This window comes from Micrasema longulum, unplaced genomic scaffold (assembly GCF_059751315.1).
Source record: "Micrasema longulum isolate JH-2025_06_02 unplaced genomic scaffold, ASM5975131v1 h1tg000023l, whole genome shotgun sequence".
NCBI classification, from domain to species: domain Eukaryota; kingdom Metazoa; phylum Arthropoda; class Insecta; order Trichoptera; family Brachycentridae; genus Micrasema; species Micrasema longulum.
In genome coordinates, this window is record NW_028277231.1 from 386,701 (window position 1) to 401,995 (window position 15,295).

The 15,295-nt window shown below is 33.1% G+C and overlaps 1 protein-coding gene across 2 annotated transcripts in view; it reads right to left on the minus strand.

The window, feature by feature from the left end:
- The window catches only part of Stim (stromal interaction molecule), a 96,790-nt gene extending 82,182 nt beyond the window's left edge, over nucleotides 1-14,608 (minus strand). For both annotated transcript variants that reach the window (XM_088243534.1, XM_088243543.1), the window contains exons 1-2: nucleotides 14,192-14,608; nucleotides 5,479-5,624 (exon numbers count right to left, since the gene is read on the minus strand). In XM_088243534.1, coding sequence (XP_088099660.1) covers nucleotides 5,479-5,624; nucleotides 14,192-14,390 — 345 coding nt within the window. In that variant the 5' untranslated portion in view covers nucleotides 14,391-14,608. The remainder of the gene's footprint in view (nucleotides 1-5,478; nucleotides 5,625-14,191) is intronic.
- Between the last annotated feature and the right edge of the window lie 687 nt (nucleotides 14,609-15,295).

Below are 15,295 nucleotides of genomic sequence, written 5' to 3' on the forward strand. Positions count from 1 at the left end.
TCACACATTTCAATATTTACATAAAACATTATTTCGATATGAATGTGTCTGTCTCGGGGTTTTGAGAATGTAGAAGATACATATAAGTAAAAGATGACAGTATCTAAATTTCCATAGAAAGGAAGATTAATGTATTATGGGCTGGTTTTATAAACAATCTACCAAATTTCTGCCAGTTTGCCCAGCTGTATGAAACAGTACTTATGATTTTCTTGTTAAATTATTTAAAAATATTTTATTAATTAATTTGTTTTTTACATTTATTCTTGAATTGTTTAAACTTTCTACTGAATATGTTGTATAATTTTTAGGTTAATTTTTTTTTATAAATCTTGGATAAAGGGAAATTTATGTTTTAAAAAAATATATATATTAAGCTAAATATGTTTTATTATAAATTTTTGTAAAAGGCAGATTTGCCGTTTATGTTAATAATGTAAAATAAAAAAATAACCAAGATTTTTATTTAATTTTTTTGTTAACAATTTCAACTTATTTGATCATTTTCTAATCCACACCTATTGGTGCGTTGGGCACTGCTGTGGTGCTCCAATTGCAGCGTGTCTGGATCATTTTTGTTACATGGAAGATAAGGTTATCAGTCTTATGCCCATGTGCCAGCCCAGGGCAGCGATTACATTGGGAAGCTGAGGTCGTCATACCTTCACCATGACGGTATAGTTAAAGATAAATTATCACGAGCGATTATAAATATACACTACCGACCCCCCACCTTCAAGTTTTGAGGTAAGTACACCGGTTTGTACCGACGGGTCTAGTACCTCATGGTACACGTATCTACTCACTGGAAGTTACAATTTTTTTTTTTTCCGCTGAGCAGTTTCTATTTTATTACAATTTATCTAACTTTTCAATAGCTCTGAGGACAGTTTTTTTCTTAAAAGCCTATTTCAAAAATGAGAGCGAAATAAATCAATTTTAAAGTCAAATTAAATTCTGACATAACTGTTAGTTTTGAAAACGAAGGTCTAAATGCACAGATAATGTGAATAGAATCTGCCCTATTAACATCTAGGCGTAAAAATATTGCCACAAAAAAAAAAATTGTTATTACATTTTTTCCATCTGTTTTACTATTTTATTCAGAAAACATACAGTCATACAAAATAAGTATTAAAAACAACATTTTTTTAACGTAAAAAGACCAATTAAGTTTTCATAAATTAAAAAGATATAAACATTAAATGTGACAAAAAAATAAATAAGAATTTTAAGTGAGAAAAGAATAATTGTTGACATTTGCGTTTTCCATGGAGGTAATAAATAAAAATACCGAATTTACACTCCGAGCCATCCACGCACACACATGAACGCACATATAAAACATACACAAACATATACATTACATGCGGCACATATACATAGCATAAACCACTCAAGATGCACATCTTATCTTCCTTAGTGTGCGTATTGAGACGTTAAAAGAGCCGGCTTTGTAATAGTTCAGTAGATAAATACAGACAAAAGTAAAGCATACCGTCTTGGTAATTGTCAAAAGTCATATAAAAATCATATTCAAGCGAGCATTTTTTTGCTTGAATTGGGATTTATTGGGGTTTATAGTGGCATTGAAGTGGCCACTTTTTATCACAGAAGCCTATTTAAAATGAGAACTTATTTTAATTTCAATTAAGTAAGGAAAGCGAACTAAATTTTCAGGGTCATTCATTGGTTGGATTCGATCATATGATGTCGAGATGACAAGTCGGTAGAACATACTAGGGTAGATAGAACAGAAGTATACCGTCTCGGTATGTACTGATGAAAATAGCCTTTATAATCGCGGCCCTGGAACAGTGAAATATTACACCTTTAAAACCAACCACAACACTACGAGGCGCACTTGACTTCTTTTCGATTTTCTGGTTCTATTTCACACACAGAACTGTATTCTTCAGTCCCCTGGACAAAGACACTGGTTTCCGACTTACAGTCTAAATAAAGATAATCTGATTGGTATTTGCATTTTTACAACCAACTACCTTATCATGCACAGGATTAAAATAAATGAAGTATCAACATTGAGTATGCGTACATTACACTGGTAACAATAGCTATCTAAATTGGCAGTGCAGGTAAATGTTTGTACAACGCTTACTGTAACACCAGTAGCGACATTTTAATAGCGATAATAAGCGACGTCTACAGAAACCTAGAAATAACATTGACTCCATAATTATTTATTTATTTATTAACGGACATTGTCCATGTATACAAATTAAAGGGTTTAAATATTACAATAAAAGAAGAGTTAAGAACATTTTTTTAAAAAAGAAAAGAAGCATTGACAAGGGACATCAAGACAAGATCTGAACTATTTATTTAGTAAATATAAAGTTTATATTTGAAGCACTAACTTTGTGGTTATTAATTATAATTTTTTTTTAATAATTAATTTAAGAGTCAATTTATTTTTAAAATTTATTAAAAATTAATTGACTCTTCTGTAAAGTTTTGCTTGGCAACTTTTTCCTTTCCAGCGTCGATATTATTTGTAAATGTAATTTCGAAGGAGTTCCCTCATATATATTCTCTTAAAAGATCAAATACCTGAATACAAACTAAAAAATAGAGGAAATGTGAGAAAGAGGTATTATTCGAGAAGAATTCAAATTTCAAAATGTGCTGTTTGCCAAGTAATATTGTAACATTATTATGCAATACATTTTTTTATTTTAATGTGATGATTAAGTTTATTAATGGAAGAAACATGCGGCAAGAAATTAAATTGAGTTAGGTCATTGTATAAATATTTACAAAGTAGACGGTATGAAAAGAGAACAATTATAAATATATAATTAATTGATTAATAAAATGTGTAATTAAAAAAATTATAATGAAATGTGTATCTTTATGCGTATCTGGGAAGCATTTTTTTCAAGAGATGAAAGAGTAGAAAAATATGTTGAAAGGAGAGTGAATTCGACCAAATAACCAAATATCGTACGCAACTACACTGGCTCAGTATCAGGCATAGAAGAAACATTCACATTCTATCACTTCTTCACATTTTTTTTAATAATCCCACTTCGCCTGTTTATCTGAGAGAGCTCTTCCAACCTCTATCACAACACGGACTATCTCTTCGTTCTAGTAACGAGAGAACCCTTTTAATACCCTTTCATCGCTTTAATTTTCATGCCTCCTCTTTCACAGTAGCAGCTGTTTGATTGTGGAATAATCTACCCCCAAAGGTTAGAGACGCCCCTTCTTTATTTACATTCAAGTCAATATTGAAATGTCACTATCTAAATATTTAAGTTATTCCTTTCTCCTTCTTCTTTCCTTCCCACCCCCTCTCCACTCTTCATAGTATAGTGTTAATTTTATATACTTTTGATTTTGTTAATCTTTGTTTTGAATTTTGTATGAAATAGTAAGATTCAATATGTCCATGTACTTGTAACTTTCTCAAATTGAACGGTTTAGGTAGGTAGGAAGAAATTTCCTTAAGGCAATATGCCCACCCTTATATGCATATTAAGTATTGAATAAATAAATGCGGGCAACAAAATGAATGGCGCACTAAGCACAGTAATTGCTAAAATGAATAATATAAAATATAAATATGTCAATCGAAGCTAAACTGGCAGTGCACAACGGAGTGTTAGTCCCAACACTTATGCATGGAAGTGAAACATGGAATTGACAGAGAAAGGATGAAAGCCGAATGAACGCGGTTGAAATGCAATCTCTTCGACGAATCTGTGGAAAATCAATGTATGACAGGGTTACGAATGATGAAATCAGGCGAGAGTGTAAATCTGAGTCTAGTATAATTGATAAGATTAAGAAAGGGATGGTTTGGTCATGTAGAACGAATGGACGACGAAAGAATGGTAAAACAGGTATATATGGCAAAAATGAACGGTAACATGAGACGAGGACGACCAAAGAGGATCTTAAGTCTAGTCATGTCAAAAGCAGACAGAACTGAAGGGCATGTATGACAAGATGTATGAATGTGGAAGAAGCTAGGAATGTATGCCAGGATAGACGTGTGTGGCGGTCCATTCTCTCTGCTTACCCCTACGGGGAAATGGCATGATGGTAGTAGCCTATCTTGCTTAAAAATTGATGTTGAACTGATTCAATATTTTTTATGTGAACATCATAATATGGAGACCAGATAAAAGATTGAAAAAAAAAAAATTATAGCAGCAATGTCCGCTTAAAAGTACTAAAAAAAAAATCTTATGGTAAAAAAACTCTTTTGAGATGCACTGTAATTTAAATTGATCAGAAAGGGGGATATTAAAATAAAAATAATATACCATAATTTATTGGTTGCCAAGAAATCGGTTAAAATATTTTTATGCTTCTTCCAACATTTCAATTTATCTTCATTCACTAAACACAGTCGGGAGAGTGTGGGGACCCTTTGGATGTGTCCAATAACTCACTTGTCAGCCTTGCATTCTTCCCAGATCAACTCACCTTCGCGTTACTCATAAGCATTCAGATTTAGTGTTACACGAGACCGAAATTAGACTTCATCAGCTGGGAAACGATGAACTTCGTCCTCGGATTTTGCGATACTCGATTATAAAATGTATACTTGGATTTGTAACTCCAAACAAATTAGGCGATTTAATTAAATTTAGCATTAAATCAGCAGGCTCATTGCCAAAAAAAAATTTTAAAATCACTTAGTGAGGATGGTCTAGGATGGATGGATAGCGACATATACATTGGAACTTATTTTTGCGTGGAGGATACATTCCACACAGTACCGCATAAAAAAGATGCATACACGTTTTTTCAGGGCCAGACCGCAAAACTTCAGAGGAACATTCCTCATGGTAAACTTTTTCAAAAATCCTAATAAATATGTTCTGAAAAATGGATTATCCTTTCCCTTACTGTGCCAAAAACATCAGCGACATATTATTTTGTCGGCGCAATTCTTTGAGCAGTTTATTTCTAAAATTTACATAATTTTCGACCTTTGCTGCATGCGTGAAGAAATTTACAACTCCACATGATTTACAACCGCTGCTTGCACTTGCTCGCTTGCACATAGAAATTTGTTAAGTCTCCCACCAGTTTGACGATGTCGGTCACGACGAAACCCGGTCACTGGTAAAAATTAATAAATAAAAGTGGAAAAAACTTTTTAAAAAATAAAAATATTTGCAATCTTATGATTTACCCAAATATTTAATTTTGAGGGCCATTTTGAATGAGTTGTAAATAACTCACTATTAGAAAATGGGAATCAAGTTGGGGTAGAGTAGGATTCGAACCACGGACCTTTGGTCCGTGAGTCCGAGACACTAGCCACAGGACCACAACCCGATCTTTAACTATAACTATATACGTATTTTTATTATTATTATTATTAAAATGCAGTTCCACCAAGAAATATCTCAATGTATTTCATTTGTTTAACCTTGAGATGAAAGAATTTTTAATTTCTGCCGATGATTATGTAAAAATATATAAAATGTTTCTTACATCATCAGACTCGGAGACATCAACGTTCCCGTTAGCATCATCATCCAGCTGCTGGTGGAGGAGCTGGATGGCCTCCAGACCCTGGCGGTCGGAGTCTGACAGGCTCTTCTCGAGGCAAGCCAGGTCCTCGCCACACCCCGACCCATCTGGAACAAGAACGACATAATGATTTTATATATTTTCCACAAATATTATATTTATTTATACCAGTTGAAATGAATAAATAGAAAATATAAAATTGGAACAAAAAACTAATGGCATAAACTGGTATCTGTAATACATGCAGAACGAGGGGGAAACCCAATATTCTTGTCCTATATGTGCTTTATCTATTAATAATAATTGATAATCTTAGCCCCTTTCTTGGCAATGTCCTATAGGATACATATCGCTCCTTTAGGACAAAATCGACTTAGCTAAAAAAAATTACTCATTGGGAAACTGCAAAAGAAGAATGTAAATTGTGACACCTTCGTATTCTTTAGTCGATTGTTTTGTATTTTACGAAGTAAGCACCAAATTTTGAGTCAAAAATTATATCGAAGACATTTAGCTATGAAACTATGAAAAAAAAGTGTAATAAAAATAAATTATTATAAGTTTAAACGAGACATTTATTTAACGAGTCATAATTAGATTGAAAAAAAACAAACAAACAAATGCAATTTGATAAATAACATAATTTTTATTAGGTCAGATCAGGTCACCAAACACATGTTTTTATTTATTCACGAAATGATATAAACTTAAATAAGTCACTAAGTATTATCGGTAAGTCAGAACAATCACAAAGCTAAATTGGTTGTTTTAATATTTTTAAAAATAAAGTAAAGTTGCCATTTGTATCGGAATAAAATCGACTCAACCGGCTTTCGGTCACTATATGTTTGTCTGCGTTGCGTCCTTCACACAGCAATAAAAACTCAACACTAAAAGCGTCGCTTCTGTACTGACACGGAACCTAAATTCTCTGAGTAACAAATAGGCCGATGTAACGGTTTTGTCCTATTCCCACCCGAATGTTGCATTTTTTTAAATGCAGAAAGATGGATAATGTTCATTAAAGTCGTTTTATGATCTTAACTCATTTTAAGGTTTTTTTGAGTTAAGTCATTTTCATTCTAAAGGTGCGATGATATGTTCTTATTTTTTTCATGAACTAAAATAAAAGTAAATCAGCATCCAGTTAAAACTGCTTTACCATATTTTACACTCTTGACTGCTTTATCACATTTAATAATAAACATTAATTAAAACAAATATATATTTTTGTTTGGGAATCGAACCAGAGACCTCTTGCATGGTAGGAAATCACACTGACCATTACACCACAAGGCAGACATTATATATAATATTATGTAATATAATATTAAGAGCAAAGTATGGACTTAAAAAAACAGGGATGAAAGTAGGCTGAATGCTGTCGAAATGCGATCTCTCAGGCGAATGTGTGGTAAAACTATGTACGATAGATGCACAAATGTTGAGATCCGTACATTATGCAAGGCAGAGATAAGCATTATCGACAAAATCAAGAAAGGAGCTCCATGTTGGTTTAAACATGTAGAGCGAATGGACAGCGAAAGAACAGCTAAAAATATTTACGATGCAAATGTTGATGGATGCAGAAAAAGGGAAAGTACGAGAAAGACATGGCATGACCAAATCCAACAAATACTTGAAAATGAATGTGTTAAAAGTCGGAATAATCGGCGCGCGTGCATGAGAAGATGTATGCATGTAGAGGAAGCGTGATCTGAATGTAAAGATAGAGTGATGTGGCGTTCTATCCTTTCTGTATACCCTTATGGGAAAACGGCGTGATGGTTTGTTTATTTGTTAATATTATATTTAATTCACAAAAAATCTCTATGTAAGGGCGAGCTGGGCCATGTTAGATGGAGACTAACCTAACCTAACCAGAGGACATTCAATATTAATGTTAGAATGCTCTAGTGTTACCTATATAGTTTCCCTGGAAATTAATATATATATGTGTAAATGTGATAAATAAAAATAAATTAAATACGCATCAGACCTTGAGAATTAAAAGAAAGTGGGCAGACATTTCTGTGGAATACGCTCACTGTTGGGTTCCAAAACATTTAGAATTGGGATGACTCACCCGGTGACACTTTGTACAAAATTACATTTCATAGAAAGAATGCTCCGAAAGAATTCAATAAAGAATTTTGGTTATCGTGATTAACTCTTATATTCTGAGTAACACCTATTTTATCAATTCCCCTTCTTTTAAAAAACACGCACTATCCTGGATTCAAACTAAAGATGATTTTTTTTTTTTAAATTAATTATTAATATAATAATAATATAATAAATATAAATATAATATAATTAATTAAATGAATTATTTTTTTTTAATGTTTAAGGGGTTTTTAAGGAATTGTGTATTAAGTTATGGTCATTATTTATGTTGATTTTATAAAAAAACTTTAATGCTCTATTTCTGCAGATTTGTGTTTTGGTTTGTTGGATAAAAACAAACTAAAAATAAGTTTTAAAATTTTTTTTTTTAAATAAATATTTGCGTTCTTATGTTTTACCCAAATATTTAATTTAAGGACCGTTTACGACGAGTTGTAAATAACTCACTATTAGAAAATGGGAATCAAGTTGGGGTAGAGTGGGATTCGAGCCACGGACCTTTGAGCCGCAAGTCCGAGACACTAGCCACGGGACCACAACCCGATTCATTGACAAGGTACTGTATTAGCCTTACACATCATGTGCAAGGCTATGTCACTCTGGAAAAAATGCAATTTATTCTCTTGGAAATGGAAAGATTTATCATTGATTTTGGTTAGTTACTTTGATGACAATTAACTTTGCTGGACATTTTATTTATTTTATTTTATAAAGGCAAAAGATTTATTTTAATTTTATAAAGACAATAGAATAATTTAATTACAAATTCAAAAAGTTTAAATTAAATTTATTTATTTATATAATCACTTTGTAAAGCGCCCTTGAGGTATTAAATTACGAAAATGGGGCTATATAAGTTATCTATAATAATAATAACAAATATATCAAAACAACAGGTAGAGAGAATAATTCTTACGTATAAAATGTCATTTTAGTTGCATTCCAGTTAGAGCCTAAATTTGTTACTAGGTATGTCAAAACTGTCAAAACAGGTTTAAGTGAGTTTTTAATGTGATTCAAATTCACTGTTTTATTTCAAAAGCAATAAAACCTGGCACTCATTAATACGGATTATTGGAGTTTAAGTGACAATAGAAAATATAACGATATAATGAGTTAGTTAGATATACAAAAATTAAAAAACAATATTAAAACACGAGTATAAAAAGAAAAAGAAATATATATATATATACATGTATGTATGTCAGTATACAAAAGATAAAAAAAAGTCAGTATACTATGAATATAAAATGAGTTAACACCAGATCGTTAGCATAAGCAGTTTTTGCAAATAATTTGTTAATCGTTACTATGGAACATCATAAAATATTTATAAAGAGATGATTTGAATTCACAGAAGACAGAGTAAAAAAATGTCAATATGAGAGTTACATTCATTGCCTAGTCTGTGTATACGCGGTATAGGTGAGTGACAAAAATAGCTGGTTTGAGAAAGGTGACAATAATATGGAGAAAATATTATTATTAATTACCTATGTATTTTTACTTATCTTTTTGTAATTTCTACCAACCAACCAATAAAAATGTATGAAAACGAAAGATGAAATAAAAGGAGAGGAAGATAGGAAATTAAATTACTTGGATTTGCACAGCCGTTCAGTTACGCAAAGAGTTTTTCTGGGTTATTATGCCATGTGACTTTCTCACTCTTTTTCAACGTTTCAGATCGCATTAGAGGTATATCATAAGGGTTATTTTTATTATTCGTTATAAGCAGGCAGCCTTTGTTAGTGCGCCTATATCTTGTGTATTGTATTGGTATATGATATGTATAAATTTAGTAAATGGGGTCTAGAATTCCAACCGTCCATGCGCTCAGTAGCTGGAAGACTTGTTGTAATCTAACTTCTGTTTTTATAAATTTGTTTTTTATTTAATTTTTTTAAATATCACTAAAATTCTAAACTTCCTTTTCAAATAAAAAATGTAAATAGGGACTAGATTTCTTTCTGTTCATGCCGTGCTGTAATCTAGCTCCTATATATCATAATCACTTTTTAGCATGAACACTTAAAAAAAATAAAAATATGCTCAATGTTTATTTTGTAAATTTAATGATAATTTTGAGTTGCTAGAATTTCACTCGTCCATGCACTATATATAATAATTGGAGACGAGGAACCAGAATCCCTACCGTCCATGCGCTCTGTAGCTACAAGACGTGCTGGGATATTTAATTATTGTACAGCGCCTTTTGAGGTGATTTTCACAAAAATGGCGCTGTATAAATTTTACAAATATATATATATATATTGCCTTTTGTCTGCGTTCCTCTTCCTTAAAAAAACCATCCAAACGGTTTTGGTTGACAGAAATGGAATGGACAACTAGGCTCGGCAATTTATTACAGTCTGGAAAGGAAGTTTTTCTCGGGACCGAGGTGGAATTGGGGACGATAGATTTTCCAGTTATGACCCCGTAAATTTGTGTAGGGATTTAGTAATTGATACGTCTCGTGCAAGGGGCAGTCATAGTAATAATTTAGTATCTTTATAAGTTTCTATCAAGTCCCCTCTCTTCCTTCATTCTTCCAATGATATAAGTCCTCATCAAATATTCTAGTGTGAAAACACCCTTTTGAATAAATATTTCATATTAACCATGGCGGGAATTGAACCCGAGACCTCTTGCATAGTAGGCAAAAGCGCTGACCTTTCTATCAAGTCCCCTCTCTTCCTTCATTCTTCCAATGATATAAGTCCTCATCAAATATTCTAGTGTGAAAACACCCTTTTGAATAAATATTTCATATTAACCATGGCGGGAATTGAACCCGAGACCTCTTGCATAGTAGGCAAAAGCGCTGACCATTACACGGATATCGTGCGATGGAGCAGTGACAGACTCGAGTACTCTGCAGCCAATAAAATCCTATCTGGACAACGTCTGCCCTGAAGACCACCGAAGGAACAGTTGGACCTCATCATCTCAGAGAACTAGTTTTCTGTAACACAGATTTTAGTATCTTTTAAAAGATGAAGAAGAAGAAACATAAACTAAGTATCTAGTTAATTAGTTATATTAGCACCTACCTAAAATAATATTTTTTTTAAATAATAAAACAAAAAAAAACTAAGACTTAATTTCAATTAAAAATGCCTAAATCATTTTGGCTAAATAAACAGGCTTAAAATTGATGACAGCAAACATTATAGTTTACTTTCTTAGTTTTTTATTTATGACTTCTTTTAAGATAAGATTTATACAGGATTATAATAAATATTACATGTTTAGAAAAATGTGGTTGGTCATTAAGCATTTTTTCCCCATCGATTACTTACCACAAATATTTATATGAAAAATTACAAAGTAGTTTCCTATCTATCATTGACAGTCACATGTCAATAAATTTATGAAAACTTAATGTATGTACATAAAAATATTGTTGATTTTAGAAGAAACAGAGATTTCCATAGGTTCAACACGAGAAATAAAGATATGCTAGATGTGCCCACTACTAGACTGCAAAAAAATTATAATTCTTTTGCCTCAAACTGCATACGATTCTACAACAATTTTTTATTTTGTAAACATTACTTAGGAAAAAATACTTTCCAAAAGCCAACAGATGGAATAGTTCAGAAAATGTGGATGTTAAAACAAAGGCAGAATGGAGAATATCGCACAGTGTGTAAAGTGGCCATTTAAACCAGCCAACGACAGGTCATAAGCCCTGAAAATGCCTAGACTTCCATATTCCCTTCTCGAAATGTTTTCCCTCTCTGTTGCAACAAATTTAGATTTATCTCTGTTAAAAAAATATCTAATATATTTATCTGTTTATATACATAAACTAAATTTTATTTCAAGTTCAAAGTGGAAATGGAAAATATTTGCGGAGAACGTAAACTCATCAATCGAAATCTAAACAAAACACTTTCTTGTTAGAAGAATGAAATGCTCTTAAAAATTAGTAGCGCTGGAATCAACATCAAAAAAGAATGAATTTACCTTGCGTAGTTCTTGGATGAACGTTTACATTTTGCAGAGAACTTTACAATGCAATAAAATCTTTGTTTACGATTCTAAATCCTATGTAAGATAATTTTTACGAGTGAATATTGTATCGTAAAGAAAAAATCACCGAACCCGTGTCAACAAGCAGGGTGGCCAGGGTGGCCAGGGTGGGTAGGATGGAATGGAAACCGTAAAAGGGAAAGTGAGAAATAGAATTAAAAATTATGTTCATTAAAACCTTATTCGCAAATAAGGGATCACTATTTATGGGAAGATCAACAAAACCAGTAGCCAAATGCCTATTTCTTTTAAGTTCAACGAGCACATTCAACTTAAAACTAATAGTATTTTCGTTACCTGTTATACCACGCACAAGTTGCACATTGAACTTAAAAGAAATAGTCTTTTTGCTGCTGGTTTAGTTGGTCTTCCCAAAAACAGTGATCTTGCACGGTGGGGGTTTTGCCTTTAAACCCCTCAAATAGACTTGCTGTACCCTCGTCTACGTATTCCTTTGAAATTAATAATTTTAAGAAAAAACATTCATTGATCTAAATATGTATGTGTATTTAAACAGACTATTATATGGGACATATTTAATTTAGGGTATTGTTCCTATAGAACAAACCTTTCGAACTTTTTCAAAGATGGTGAGTTAACATTTAATTTAAACCTTTTAGTATAATTCGGGGGCTTAGGGTCATAAGGGCGAAACTTCAAAAAATGCTGTTTTGTGTTAAGTACTAATCTGATATCCAAACAAAATATCCTGTTAGTGACAAAAAGATGAAACTCATCCGATAAGTAGTTGCCTAGATAAATTTGTGTGAAACTACAGATGAAGCGTTTTGTTTAAAGTCAGAAGAATAAAACACCTTTTACATCATTTTGTTAATTTACTAATGTAAGCGCAAGTTAGGGTCATATAGACGAAAGCGTAGTTTCATATTTTTGTGTCTAAAACATTTTATGCTCTATTAACTGTATTTTTTATTTTCTTTATTTGTTACCCTTAAAAGACAGTATTATTTTTTGAAAACTGTTTTATCATTTATCTCAAAACTGTGTTTTTGTAGTTTCGCCCTTATGACCCTTAACCCCCCAATTATTACATGAAACAGTAACTTTATTTGATTTTAACAATTATTTTAAACTTCTACTGAATGACAGGGATGGAGAATACCTTAAATAAGGGAATATGGAAGTCAAGGCATTTACAGGGCTTATGACCTGTCTTTGGCTGGTTTAAGTGGCCACTTTACACACTAATAAAATGCTTTACACACTAGAAATATGGATGTTCAAACATAGGCAAAATGGTGAATGTTACAGTGTGTAAAGTGACCACTTAATCTATACATATCTCGGTTATTTACAACTCGTTGAAAATGGCCCTCAAAATTAAAACAAACCATCACGCTGTTTCCCCGTCCATTCTATCAAACATAAACCAATTGGCCGCAGATTGAAGGAACATATTTCGAACGCTTATGTTTACTCTAGTTATATACCTCAATGTGTTATCTATGGCATTTATAAATAAATTAATAGAAAATAGCCCCCGCAGATCTAGCATAGACGTTCACATTATGACAGAGGTCTCAGTTTTAACTGTGTGAAAAGTTATAATGGGTTTCCTGAGGAGATCACTCTGATCAATTTGGAGGCTTATTCTGTCACAATTTCGTTTAGTAAGTTGGTTTGTTTATCATATATCCATCTTACTCCAACGCAATCAAAATCGTATTTTGCTCTTGTTCCTTCTCACGCAACACGAATGAATTTACGAAACGAATCACTTACAGAATAAGGCCACCGATCTTTTCTGCCGCAGCTTTAAGACAGGTCTGTGGAATTTCCACAGGCTTCACTTTTAAGTACTTAAGTATGCATTTAAATAAATTATTGTATAGATTTAAAATATCTTTTACTCATGTGTCAAATTTGGGTTGAGGTAACTATCCACAAAAAATTAAGTGCTTTATTGTTGTATAGAAGCCAGTATTGTCAAATGTTGTGCAATAGACAGCGAAGTAATAATCTTACATATATTAGAGTAAGTAAATAATATGGGTTGCTCTAGAAGGGATTGTAACATTGGAGAATTTGTGCTGCCGGTAAACATAATAATAAATTACTTATATCATTTTGACCTGGGGCATCAGGTTTATTAACTGAGTCGAATAAATAAACCACAACTTTACTGTACACCATACGACGTAACCTTTTCGTAAGAAAAAGTATTTAGTGACATTGACACCAAAAACAAACATTCGATCTTACGGATTCGAATCACGCGATCCAGTAAATTATAATGGGCCTCTCGATCATTCACAATTTCACCGGCATTCGTGGAAGTGCCGACTTACGGTAAAAAAATAATATAAAATTATAAATTCAAATTCCGCTGTTTTGCAATGCAAATTTCGCTGTTTTAGGGAAGTCCGACAGAGCTATTTATATAGTATAGCGAGCTATTGTCGGCCCATTGACAGCTGTCAATGATTCGGGAGTCGGTGGGTGACAGAGCGATGTGGACTAGAGAACTTCTCGGGTCTCGAGGACTTACTCGAATCGTGCGATGCGGCGTGAGAGACGGCGTCGCTCAGCAGGGAATAGGTGCTCTTGGGGCCCCCGGGGCCCGCGTTGACCTGCCACTGTTGCTTTCTGGTAGGAACATGATTGTCCTCGACCTTATTCACTTCATTATCACACACACAAATATGGACTGCGAGAAGACATAAAAATAAAACACCCTTAAAACGCATTGTAAATACCGCTAAACACTAATCACGTAATACGAAACACTCGGCACAGCTTTGACGAAACTGAGGCACATACTTCGACTTTTCCTAATTTTAATGGCACATTATCACCGTACGCGAAAACTCACGGGACAAAATTTCGATCGCAGCTAGAAAAATCTCGCATTCAAGGTTGTCCCGCTGCTTGTCGCTGCGTCCAGTTCCGTCTTCCGTCCCACTCTGGCGTGATGGCGGCGGAGCTCTTGCCAAACATATTTCTGTTCGAGTGTCTCCGCCGATCGTACGATAGCAGCTTCGGCAAAGCGAAAGAAGCCAATATTACTTTTGTTTCTTTCACACATGTTGCGACGATCTTACCGCGAAAAACGCGACTTTTGAAATAATTCGAACTGTGAGTTATTGTTTTTATTTAGTTAAAAACCCCTATAATGAGTGATTTTACACAAAATATATCCGTACTTAAATTATTTAACATGGACAGTGCCAACTTCGTTCAAATATTAATTTATCTCGTAGTTGTTTTTTGTATGGGAAAATTATAATCGAGAGGAGAAACATTTTTGAGGAGAGATATGGAAGTCTAGGCATTTACAGGGCGTAGACTTGTCATTAGCTGGTTTAAGTTACCACTTTACACAATGTGTAACATTCACCATTCTGTCTGTGTTTAAACACACATGTTTCCTCAACTCTTCCATCTGTTGACTTTTGTGAAGTAAACGAGCTAAAACCTTTATCATTTTGGTGAGATTCATCTGACTAAACCAATTCACCTACAAGGCAACGCCTGAAAACAATTTTCCAATTTGTATACTTCTTCTTTTACCAGTTAGTTGATTCAACAATGTTTTGAATATGTCCAAATGTTTGCTTCAGGCTGGACGTTCCAGCTATCAGGTGAATTGGTT